This window comes from Nelusetta ayraudi, unplaced genomic scaffold (assembly GCF_046127955.1).
Source record: "Nelusetta ayraudi isolate G7.1 ecotype Tasmania unplaced genomic scaffold, CSIRO-AGI_Nayr_v1 ptg000011l, whole genome shotgun sequence".
In the NCBI taxonomy this organism is placed as follows: Eukaryota; Metazoa; Chordata; class Actinopteri; order Tetraodontiformes; family Monacanthidae; genus Nelusetta; species Nelusetta ayraudi.
Window position 1 is genome coordinate 8,457,351 of NW_027466061.1, and position 12,571 is coordinate 8,469,921.

Below are 12,571 nucleotides of genomic sequence, written 5' to 3' on the forward strand. Positions count from 1 at the left end.
AAAAAATAAAATTGAGGGGATCTCGCTGACATACACCGCAGTGTTTGATCTTCACAGTCTTGGCTATATTATTCTAATTTTCATGCCTCAAACATTTGCGGTTTTAAGAGAAGATGTTTAAAAACTGGTCAATTTTTTTTCATTCGGAAAACAATGGGTTTTTCGCCCTTGCAAAAGACGTGGCTCAAAGCATGTTCGAGCCGTGTCTCTTGTCGGGGTCAGCACTAATCAGAATCAAATAGATTGTTTTAAATGTACAAAATATTTTATTTTTTATCAGATTGTACAGGGGTGGATCTGAATCTGCCATTCCTATTAAAACAGTATCTTTCTGGCAGTGTATTAAAATGGGTTGTATTCTCCAGATGCAATCCTAAAAACAGTCCAAGCCCTGCAAGCAGGAATCATCAAGGGTTACAGAGTTTGAATTGTGTGAATTATGTGCACAAGCACCACTCTTGACCTGTGTGCCAAATTTGGGGAGTTTTGGATCATGGTAAGGGGGCTAAGTAAAATAATAATAATGACAATAATAAAGAAACATTACAAATGCGATAGAGTCTTTGCCTTAGTGTAGACTGGCTTTGTTTGAGCCAGCCATACACTCGGGCTCAGTCCATAATAATGATAAAAATAATAAAGAAACATGACAAATACAATAGGCTCTTCACCATGGTGCAGACAGGCTCCTTCAAGCCAGCCATTTGCACGGGCTCAGTTCCGAAAGATGTTGCGTTGCATGAACTTTAAACAGAGGTTTGAAAAACATTTGTCATTCACATAAGAGAGCTCCTTCTGGATTCTTCAAAGCTCAGAGACAGAGTAACTGTTCCACTGCCAAAGCTCACTCTTGGCCTATTCTTTCCTGTAGAAGGGTCGCAGTCGTTGCAGTTGGTCTTTAGGCTGATGGATGAGGATGGAGTCGAGGAAGATGACCCACCAATGCTGCCAGACTTCTTTTTTGCAGCCGTGTTATGTTTCAGCGTGGCCTTGGCAGCCACTTTAAAAGCATGGGCTGCTGTGCTGCAACGGACCTCCTCAATGGTGTTCCTGGAGGGCTTGAACAGGATGATGTAGACCTTGTTAAAAAAGATGCAAGCCAGCAACCCAAAACTGGATGCAAGTATTGCGATAACCTCCACCGCTGAAACAAACTTGCCATAGGTACTGAAATATGCAGGGATAAAAGAAATCCACACAATAAAAAATATAAGCATGCTGAAAGTAATGAATTTGGCCTCTGTGAAGTTTTCTGGAAGTTTGCGGGATTTGAAAGCAAAGAAGAAGCATATGGCAGCCAAGAGGCACGTGTAGCCAATAAGGAAACCAAGTGCCATTATGGAGCCCTCGTGGCACGTGATGAATATTATCTCATCGATATCGTGGTTCTTGTAGCTGGAGGGAGGAGCATTGTAAAGCCAGACCACGCAAATCATAACCTGGACAAAAGTGCACAGAAATACCAGGAGGAACTGCAGGTTTAATCCCCACCATTTACGATGCAGGCTTGTCGGGATCTTGGCTTCAAATACCAAGAGCACTCTGTTAGTTTTCACAAGTATGCAAGAGATACAAACGACGAAACTGATCCCAAAGGTGGGTTGGCGTAAACGACATGACCAATCCTGTGGCTCCCCAATGAAGATGAGTGAGCTGGAGAAACAGCAGATGAGCGAGAACAGGAGGACGTAGGACAGTTCCCGGTTTGTGGCCTTGACTATTGGGGTGTTGCGAAACTTGACAAAAACTCCCATCACAAAAGCTGTTAGGAGAACACCCAGCACTGCACATATCGCCAAAGCAATCCCAAAGGGTTCTGACCAGGAGAGAAACTCAATTTCCTTCAAGAAGCAGAATGTGTGATTCCCATCTGACCAAGAGTTATTTGGACACTTAGTGCAAATGCTGGCATCTGAAAAACAGGGAGAAAAATAAACAGGAACAACTTTAGTTGGGTTTTTACTGAACGTGCGACTGTGCATGTTGGGCTTCATAATACCTTTATGGTCGCTGTACTCTCCATCAGAGCACTCAGTGCATTCAAAGCAGCATGTGGGCATACTGTCGATGATGCCCTTTCTTGTGCCAGGTTCACAGTCTTCACTACAGTTAGAAAATGGCACCTTCAGGATGACAAGAAAGTTCCATTAGAAAACAACAGCTACAGCATTTGTACATAAATACCATATATACCACCATTTGGTTTGGAAAGTTAGAGTGATTCATATTCAACAAAAATTTAAAGCTCCAGTGTGTAATTTTTTTTTAAATAAGGGAAGCCCCCCTGACAGCGTGCTTTGTATTAAGGGCCCTGTCATGCAGGCTTCCTTAAATATTGGGCATCCCTAAAAAAAAATATTGCCGCAAGATGGCAGCTAACTAGGACCAAGACCCTTGCTCTATGTATATTCTTACAAATATAGTAAACATTCTAAAGGTTGGAAAACCAAATTACTTTTATTGTATTGCGAGTATACACTTTTCTTAATGTATTTATGGGCAGTAAGTTAAGCTTTTACCAATATAGACAATGCCAAATTTTACACACTGGACCTTTAATAATCATTGTACCATTTGAATTAATCATGTGAATATTATGTGAATATAATGTGAATATTATTCATGTTAATACCTCCCCACCCCCACCCCCGGACGTATCATCAGCCGGCATTGAATGTCATTCCACTGCTATGCTGATGACACTCAACTCTACATGGAAACTGACCAAACCCCCCCTCCTGCCAGCGCACCACTGTCAACATCTCCATCATCATCCACAATTTCCATCTACCGGGAGGAAATAAAGGCGTGGATCACAATTTTCTGCAACTCAACTGCTACAAAACAAAAGCAATTTGAGACGGCACCCCACACCAGGTCCAGTCATCCTCCATAACAAGCATCACCTTCTCTGGCAAGAATGGCAAGAACATCTCCCTCTCCTCAGCAGTAACCAACCTTGGCGTGACAATGGACCCTCATCTGACCCATATTAAGCACCTGTGCAAGAACGCCTACTACCATCTAAGAAACTTCGCCAAACTCCGTCCCACACAAAAAACTTGTACACGCCTTTGTGTTCGCAAGAATGGACTACTACAATGCACTTCTCACCGGGATCCCTAGCAAGAACCTACAGAAGCTCCATTACATTCAAAATAGCCCTGCCAGGACCCTGATGAGAGGACGAAAATATGAGCACATCACTCCCATCATTCAGACATTACCGTGGCTCCCCATTTCCTACAGGATCGACTCCAAAATCTCCCTACTTACCCACCAATGCATCCACGGCAATGCCCCTCCCTATCTCAAAGAACTGCTCTCCCCTCAATCCCGCTCACGAAAACTTTGCTCCAAAAATTAAGTTGATTATGTTAAGAAAAGAGAGAACCAGCTGAATTAAAACAAAAAGACTGAAATGCAGATTAAGTCACATAAAACAACAACGACAACAACATTTTACTGACCTCAGAACTGTATCCGTTCCACATTATCTTTGTCTTGTCAATAACCAACTTGGCCCCTCTTCTCTCGTGCATACTGTAGTATCCAACCTCTCTGAAAACAACTGAGCCGTCTTCAGCAGACCTGTGCCAGTTTATGATCGTATAGTTGGCCTCTGTGTCGGCGTTCTCATCAAAGTGAACCTTTTCTCCCATAGTGTCAGTGTAATTCAGATGTCTCAGCTGCTTCAGGACCTGCAAAGCACAACCACATATTTGGATGAACAAAAAAAATGTGCAAGAAATGTTAAATTCTACACTTTTCACAAGCCGTTAATGTTAACATTCTACCTGCCATGCTTCCATTGTCTTCATATCTGCACAGGAGTTGTTGGCAAACAGTCCATGCCCAGGTGTGCATGACAGAAGATCCTGAAGCGCCTTTGCAATGGAATAAACTGCCACATACACATTATAGGAGATCCGCAGATGTGTGTGGTCCAGGTATGGGGTCTCAACACTTGTGATGTCTTCCTCACCAGTGCACAGAGGTCTGAAACTAGTGCTGTCATTCTCACTGTCTTGTAGTCTTGGGCTGTCTTCCAGATAACAGTTGAAGGTTTCTTCCCAAAACTCCCTGACAAACTCATTGTTATTGTCCTTCCTTGGTTGGACTTGCTGCAAAAACTCCCTGAAGCCAGGTATCCTCCCTGCCTTTAGAGCGAAGCCAATAGTTCCAGCCACAACATCAAGATATTCAGGTCTTGCAATAAGTGAAGAGCTGGCCCAGGCTTCGCTGGCTAGCCACATGCGATCTGTGATGTTTCTGCTGACCATTTCTTTGATCAGGGGTTCAATATCTGGGCCACTGGCGAACACAACAATTACTTTGGCAGAGGAGTTTTCGATTCTGTCTGCCAACGCCTGGATCTCATGTTCATCAAAGTATTGAGAAATAAGTTCGTTTAAGTGAATGCAGATGTCTCGCTCTTCCATCTCCTTCTCAAACTTCTCAATCCCCGGACGGCCGTAATCGTCGTCTGATGCCACAGCAATGACCCAGTTCCACTGGAAGTATTCGATAATGTCTGCCATGGCTGTGGCCTGGTACTCATCATTAGGAATGGTTCTCATAAAGGACTTGTACTGATTCTTGTTGCTCAGTAAACGGCTTGAGGAGGAATAGCTTATCTAAAACAGAAAATAAAAGTTTGAGTCGTCCAAAATGATAAAAGTATGTTCTCCTTGTTTATGTTCTTTTTTTTCACATTTAGCCACTTCCCATTAGTCATATTTCTCCATAAAACACAAATCACAGGAAACACAGAAGTGCAATCTTTTTTTTTTTTTAAGTCCTGAGGCCATGGTTGACTTGCTGTGATGATGCATTAATGATTATACTATACCTGAGGAATATAGAAGAGACTCAGAAGGTTTGCGACTGCTGTAGAGACGGCTGATCCTGCAGCTCCTACAACTGCGATGGTCGCCGGGATATGGTCAGTGCAGTTGCAAAACTCATCCAGATTTAGAGAGTCAATCTTGTTTTGAGCCACGAAACTAAGCGTAGCTTCCAGGGCTTTTGACACCGTGTTGCACGTATCAAAGATCCTGTAGCCAAGGGTGATGTTAGGCAGAAGTGTACTGCTGTTGTTTATCTCATCAATGGCAAATATCATAGCCTGGAGCCAACGGAAACCACGGAAATTGAACCTGGAGGAACACACAAGGTAGGGATACAAATAAATTTGGCATATTTGCTATTACTAATATCAGAATAATCTTCAATCTTATTTTAAATTGTGTATAAAACAGTTTTGTTTTACCTTACACACTTTGTAGATTCAGGCCGAGCAGCAAGGTCTTGATCTTTGGAGGCGACACCAAAGTGTATTGGGAAAAGACCTCCGAGCAGAATATCGCCGGTCATCTGCGCCCTTTGATTGGGCCCATATGTTGAAATGACATAACTGGACTCCATCAGTGTCAGATAAAACAGAAGCAGTCTCATCTTTATTCTCTTTCTGATATGTAAGTTTGCTTTCAAGAAATCCCTCAGAATCTAAATTTACTTGGTCTTATCTTCTCCCAACAGTCTGTCTCCTGCATTGTTCCATGCTGCTTTTGTTTGCACTGATGAGACTGAAGGAGGAAGAAAAATGAAAAGAAAAAAAAGTTTTATTTAGTGGTAGTGGGGTAGAATGACATCTATAGTTTTACAGTTTTTTTTGTACTACAACGGTGTGAAAAACCATCTAATTAATTCCATGGTGCTCAGTTGTGTTAAAGGCCATCATGACCTCAGGCTATTAGTTACCACTCCAGCACTAGAGTAGGATTTCATTTTCCTTTCTACCAACTCCCTTCCATCTGGATTGTATTTAACAAGACATAAATATTCACATCTTACTCAACAGCAAACTCACAGATATTTTGCTGGGGAAAAAAAAACCTTAAACAAAACATAAGCTATTCCATTCAAACCAAAATAGACGGCAAATTTACATCAGCTAAGACTAAAGTCACACTCTGCTGACCCTCCTTCCTGTGAAGCCTCGACCTCACGCTGTGGCCAGTGAACCCAGTCACCATGGAGAGAAGCCCTCTGCATCTGGCAAATAGTGCTGGAAAAATGCTGGGGCAGAGCTGAGATAATGAAACAAGTGACTGAGCCAGCCAGTCTGCTGTTTACTCTTACTTTTTCTTTCCTTCCAATACTGAGTTCTGTGCACAGCTAAATCTATTATTGCTTATTGGTCCAATCTGTGATATTGGATGGCAAACACTTTCAACCTAAAATGATTAGTTTCAACTCAGTTATTACAGAATTGTATATTTCTATATTTGTTATATTATGGAACACAATTGAATAATTTACAGTTTTTAATAGAAAGGGGGAAAGTATGGTTGTCCATGACCAATGCTGTTTAATAAAGCTCACGTCACTGAATTATTTTAGGTATTTTAATGTAATTAAAAATTAAAAAAAAAAGAATAATAAACTCTCAACAAACTTTACCTCCTGAGCTCCTGACTGTGATGACCGTGCACTTGAAACAGATCATCCGCAGCTTCACGTTGGTCTTCCAGGCTTCTTCCCAACATCTCCAACATGCTGAATGAATTCACCAGATGATGGTGTGAGTTTCCTGAGGCTTTTTGTGCAGATGAATCATTAACAGAGAGAGGGGTGGTCCATTTCCTTCAGCTAATGAAGTCTTACAGTTCACTCCTCCTGAAGTAAAGTCAACACCACCTGAAGTGGCAGGACGGCTGTTTGGAAAATAACAGCTTTTTAGATGGAGTTACAATCGGCTACCTGTGCAATTATTTACACTGTTTCTTAACCAACACATTTTTAATTTCTCTTTTGAATTGATAACTGTGTGGCACATTGATAAACAGCCGTACAGTGTGCATTGATATTGTCAGCAAATCAAAACCATTTTCTTGGTTTATTATTCTCTCAAACAAAACGTTTGGCCTTTTGCGGTGGTTTCCCTGTGCAATCATGCAGGTTCGAGCATTGTTCAGAAAGTCAGCTTGTCTAAAAAGGAACTGCAGCATGGTGTTGAAAACCCTCCAGGTCAGTGAGCTATCCGTTGCATCTCCCTGATGAGCGAGTCTTCAATTTGTTGCCGAGCAGAAGTTTCCAGTGAAAACCATTTCAGTTTACAATATGTTGACTTATCTGAAACCTGTGTCCACACTGTGTCCATGAGACATCACGCACCCGCTAGACCCTATAGGATGAAAAGCCTGCTCTGTAAATTTACTTATTATTTCTGGATGGTGGAGGTGTCCCTCTTTTTCCTCCCCCTGTTTTCAGGGCACTGCAGCTGAAGACATCCCTGCATGTACATGTGCATACATGCATTTCTTTATTACCATGAAGGCCAGAAAAAGGGGAATTACAGCAGATAGTATATGCTTCATTTTAATGGCTATAATGGTATTTCTGTTTAACTGTTAAACTGAAGTAAAATAAATAAAACAACATTTTGATAAGTTCTGTAAAGCCATTAATCTTTTTTACATTTAAGTATATTTACTTATTGACAAATACAAACATACATCATAAAATTATACAACTGTTTGCGGTGCATTTTAGAAGGGCTCGCTTCTTCACAGATGTGGAATCAGGAAAGACCTCTTACACACACACACACACGTACCAATAGATGTTATGATCTGACAGGCCCAACATGTCCTCAAGTAAATGCAATCTTTTTCAGAAATGACACATGCTTCTGAAATGTAACATAAAGTGTCAAAAATGTTGAGCCGTGGCAACTTGGCAGTGCATGGATTCATCTGCTCAAACGTTGTGGAAGACTGGTTTCAGATCGCAGCAGCATTCAGTTGGAGAGGTAAGGTTATTTCCCTTTTGATAAGAAAGACATCCACTGAATAGAATCTAATTAAAAACTGAATTTACTTAAACTGCTGGATAACTTTGTTTAGTCTTTTTATTTTTCAAATTAAAAGATATCAGCAGACCAGTCATTTACTCAGGAATGAAAAGCTGATACTGCATATTAACAGTAAAATAATTACAGCCGTAAATTACCACCTACTTTAATATCTGGCTGGATACAGGGCCCGTTCAGGTTACTTACTGATGGATTAACCGGACTGCAAGCACAAATTACTTTTGTTGGAGCTTTTAATAATTTGCCATGAATTTGCTTTGTGTCCCTCTTGCTGTTTTTCTTCGGTTTTGAAATAAATTGTTCACATTTAGGGTGTATTTTATAATTTGTGATTGCAAATTAATGTCTGACATCTCAAATTAGATTTTTTGAAATGAAAAAAAAAATAGATCACATTTTACGTCTTTAAAAAAACAGGGGCATGTGTTTCCTTTTCACAAAATTATTGTTTGCAGAAAAAAAATGAAAAACACACTTCATTTTTGTTCTTCCTCTTACGAAGTGATCGTCATATTGTATTTTATTGTTAAAATAAAACCCTAAAAAAAAAAAAAAATGTCAGAAACAATTAATCGTTTAATCATTTAATTTTTTTAGGATGTCAGGTTCAAGGTCGGTGCTACTGCTGCAGAGCTTGTCTCGCAAGAAACCTCTGGAACCCGAGGGAGAGGAATCCAACTTTTGCCGATGCCTGACCACCCTGGACCTGGTAGCCCTGGGGGTCGGCAGCACGCTGGGGGCAGGCGTCTACGTGCTCTCGGGAGAAGTGGCGCGAGCTGTGGCCGGGCCCAGTATCATCATCGCCTTCCTGATAGCTGCCGTTGCTTCCGTTTTTGCTGGGCTTTGCTATGCAGAGTTTGGCGCCCGTGTTCCCAAGACTGGCTCGGCTTATCTCTACAGCTATGTTACTGTGGGCGAGATATGGGCTTTTATCACTGGCTGGAACCTGTTGCTGTCTTACGTCATAGGTACAGAGAATAGAACGCGTAGTGCAGTGTATTGTATTGTATTGCATACTGTGGATGGTCAGCCCATGTTGTCTTTGCTCAGGGACATCGAGTGTTGCCAGAGCGTGGAGCGGGACCTTTGACGACCTCATTGGGAATGCAATCGCTAACTCCCTGGGAAAACAGGCCGCGATGGATTTACCTGGATTAGCTCCCTATCCAGACTTCTTTGCTGCTGGCCTAATACTGCTACTGGCAGGCAGGTTTATATAAATGACTTCCATTTCAAATGGGTAAAATCCTGTATCCGTTATTGTTTTGTCACCCAGGGTCACATGCTCATGTTTCGTTCTTGAGCATAAATAAAAGTTGCAGCTGTCTTCAGTTCCTCCAGTAGTAAAAAACAAACAAACAAACAAACAAAAAAAACAACAGACTGGAAAGACAGACGTACATGAGTAATCTGCATTAATGATGAAATATGCATTAAAGCCACCCACATTATCATATCTAGCAAAAACTGCTTCCAACAGTAACAAATGTATCCCGCTACTTAACCCACCACCTCTTTTTTTCCCCCACTGTTATCATAATTTCTTTTTTGTAGGAATTCTTGCATTTGGGGTCAAGGAATCAGCAATCGTCAATAAGATTTTCACAGCTGTGAACATCATGGTGTTGCTGTTTGTCATCCTCTCGGGAGTCATTATGGGCAACATTAATAACTGGCACCTCAATGAAGCTTCTCTCTTGGATCAATATGAGTACGGGCCATTATGTTTATTCATATTGTTGCATTCCATTGTTCGATAAAACTCGGCCCCCAGGGCTAAACACAGTTTCAAGCCAACAATCTGGCAGAATTCCATGTGGAACCAGGCTTGAAGCAAATCGTGTTTTTCTTGCAGAAACCGTACATCACTGAACGGGACCACCACGTTTGGCACTGGAGGTTTCTTCCCCTTTGGCTTCGAGGGGACATTAGCAGGAGCAGCCACCTGCTTTTATGCATTTGTCGGATTTGACTGCATTGCCACAGCAGGTAACAAAACTCCAGAGAGTTAGCACAGCAACATGGTGCGATGTAGAGGGCAGTGACTTTATTTTAAAGCTGAATGTGTGTTTGCTGCAGGAGAGGAAGTCCAGAACCCTCAGAGGTCAATCCCTATTGGAATTGTGGTGTCCCTCATCATCTGCTTCCTGGCATATTTTGGCGTGTCTGCTGCCCTGACTCTTATGATGCCGTACTATTTGCTGAGTGTTCACAGTCCATTGCCTGTAGCGTTTACATATATAGGATGGGACCCTGCAAAGTTTGTTGTGGCTGTGGGATCCCTCTGTGCCCTGTCAACAAGGTATGAGCACCGTGCTGTGCAAACAAAGGCCTCACCTTAAATGTTCAAATACTTAGCTAATTCCAGCTGGTTTGTATTTTGCTTTGTTTGTCCCAAGCAAACATGCACTGCATAGGTGGTGAGTGACAACAAAGTAATCATAGCTGAATGTTGATTGATGAGTCATTTCAACCTGTTAACAGTTTACTAGGATCGATGTTCCCAATGCCGCGTGTTCTCTTTGCCATGGCGAGAGATGGACTTCTGTTCACACCTCTCAGTAAAATGAGTGACAGACAGAGTCCCGTCATTGCAACCCTGGCTTCAGGAGTTGTAGCAGGTGAAAACACTACTGCTCCTATCAAAAGCATTGTTTGTTTTAATATGTCATCCCAGCTTGCTTTGACCTCACACTTATGAGATATTATCAGCTACAGTTGATAATAATGACACTTGTACAAGTCTTGTGGCTTGTCATTTCATTGTGAAAAAAAAAACTTTTTTCTCATCTTTGCAGCTATTATGGCCTTACTGTTTGACCTAAAGGCCCTAGTTGATATGATGTCTATTGGAACTCTCTTTGCTTACACACTTGTTGCCATATGTATCCTTATATTAAGGTATGATAACTCACTACAGCTGACAATGATGCAAAACTTACTGATTTAATCCTAGTACAATGTTCACAGACATACACATTCTTTGCTGGTGCATGAAATGTTATCACCTTTGCATGGATATGCAGAAAGAAATATTGTGTTAAAGCACTTTTTTGTAGTTTTAATTTTACATAACTTACCTTTTCAGATACCAAGCAGATGTCAGCATGGATTCCAGTTTAGGCAATCCACAGTCTTTAACTACTACTGCAATATTATGTCCACCTTTCCAAGCCACTCCACAGACTTCAAAAACTGTATCTGTTTCATCTGTTTTTATTGGTAAGTAAACCACAATATTTCCCTCACTTTTATGTTGCAGTTGTCTTTGTAAATTATGCTAAAACACAATTTGTCTTTCTCAGTCTTTTTAGCTGTCATCCTCAGTGTCTTTATCAATAGGGCCTCAGACTCTCTTAGAGGCCTACAGTGGTGGAGTTTACTATGTGTCTCTGCGATCTTGCTAATGTTGATCTTCCTTGTTACGATCATATGGAGACAACCACAGAGTCCATCTAAAGCTGCTTTTATGGTATGTCTAATAAAAGTAGTGTGTAGTGTAGTTTCCCAATTTGGGATCAATAAAGTACATATATCTATCTATCTATCTATCTATCTATCTATCTAAATGTACCACAAACAAAACATCAGAGACCTCCGTGATTTATAAGTGTTTTGTCTTTGACCGTGTATCTGCTTCTTTAGGTTCCATTTGTGCCAATACTTCCCATTTTCAGCACATTTGTCAATATCTACCTAATGGTGCAACTGGGATCAGACACTTGGATCCGCTATGCAGTGTGGATGGCAGTTGGTTTGTAAAAGCAATAAAATATGATTAAATATCCCTTTAAAAAAAAAATCGTTATTTCAACAAATGCTAACATGTCAGGTGTACTCTTTCTTCAACAGGTCTAATCATCTATTTCTCTTACGGCGTTCAGCACAGTGTGCAGAAACAAAGGCTCCAAAACTCAAATCATCACGTCAGTCTTCACAGTATCACCACAACCATGGCGCAGAACTCTGAACAGAGTTTGGATGGATAACTAATTACAAGCAAATAATGGAAGACAAATTCAAGCTTGGAAATTCAAACGGTTGGAAAGTGATTTTCCATTTTGATAGATGTGGCATTACGATATTAGTGTCCTATTTTCCACTGCTCAGGATTCATGCATTTTTTGTTGTTGTTGTTTTATCTTCGTAAGCCCACTGATGTTTTTGTAGCTGTTATTTTATATTGCCGCAAAGCCTTTGAATCCACTGAAGGTGACTCCTAATGTGCTTAATAAAATTATAATAGCAATATGTTTATTATCATGTAAATGTAAGGTGTTCTTATAAGCAGATTTGACAAGGAATTGATTTATTTTCCAGTAACAAAAAATATGTTTGAATGAATTTCAATAAATACAACAGAATTCTCAGCTTCAAATGCCTTTCTCTCTGTTGGCGTAAGTGAACTCAGCAGATAATTTCTATTTATCTATTACAATAAATCAACTTATTATTATTATTATTATTATTATTATTATTATTATTATTATTATTATTATTATTATTATTATTATTATTATTACCTTGAAGCGTCAGTTAAACCGTGCATGTATTTTATTTTTTTTTTTGAAGACGTCGACGCTCGTTGCGTAACAAAGATGGGAACTCATTAAAAACGTTCTTGTTCAGGAGGGCACACTTTAAACGGCGCACAAATCAGGAGCCAATCAGAACGGGCAGCGACAGCCATTT

The 12,571-nt window shown here is 40.6% G+C and overlaps 2 protein-coding genes across 2 annotated transcripts; one reads left to right on the top strand and one right to left on the bottom strand.

Moving 5' to 3' along the window:
• Nucleotides 1-625: 625 nt before the first annotated feature.
• casr (calcium-sensing receptor) lies at nt 626-6,571 on the bottom strand. Its single transcript, XM_076020534.1, has 7 exons — nt 6,466-6,571; nt 5,273-5,588; nt 4,853-5,159; nt 3,798-4,637; nt 3,471-3,701; nt 2,000-2,123; nt 626-1,912 (listed from the first exon to the last, which is right to left on the bottom strand). The coding sequence occupies exons 2-7, from the start codon at nt 5,455-5,457 to the stop codon at nt 777-779; spliced, it is 2,823 nt and encodes a 940-aa protein (XP_075876649.1). The 5' UTR covers nt 5,458-5,588; nt 6,466-6,571; the 3' UTR covers nt 626-776.
• A 1,906-nt stretch (nt 6,572-8,477) lies between these two features.
• LOC142884718 (cationic amino acid transporter 2) lies at nt 8,478-12,222 on the top strand. The gene is made up of 11 exons (XM_076020563.1): nt 8,478-8,847; nt 8,930-9,085; nt 9,434-9,590; nt 9,735-9,868; nt 9,959-10,181; nt 10,364-10,500; nt 10,678-10,780; nt 10,968-11,101; nt 11,185-11,351; nt 11,525-11,633; nt 11,732-12,222. Exons 1-11 carry the CDS (start codon nt 8,478-8,480, stop codon nt 11,866-11,868), a joined length of 1,827 nt encoding a protein of 608 aa, XP_075876678.1. The 3' UTR covers nt 11,869-12,222.
• Nucleotides 12,223-12,571: the final 349 nt, after the last annotated feature.

Coding starts and splice junctions, on each gene's coding strand:
- LOC142884718 (XM_076020563.1), top strand. CDS start 8,478: ATGTCAGGTTCAAGGTCGGTGCTACTGCTGCAGAGCTTGTCTCGCAAG. Junction 10,781..10,967: donor ATATGTATCCTTATATTAAG/GTATGATAACTC, acceptor TTACCTTTTCAG/ATACCAAGCAGATGTCAGCA. Junction 11,102..11,184: donor TGTTTCATCTGTTTTTATTG/GTAAGTAAACCA, acceptor TGTCTTTCTCAG/TCTTTTTAGCTGTCATCCTC.
- casr (XM_076020534.1), bottom strand. CDS start 5,457: ATGAGACTGCTTCTGTTTTATCTGACACTGATGGAGTCCAGTTATGTC. Junction 2,124..3,470: donor GGAACGGATACAGTTCTGAG/GTCAGTAAAATG, acceptor GTCATCCTGAAG/GTGCCATTTTCTAACTGTAG. Junction 1,913..1,999: donor AGAGTACAGCGACCATAAAG/GTATTATGAAGC, acceptor CCTGTTTTTCAG/ATGCCAGCATTTGCACTAAG.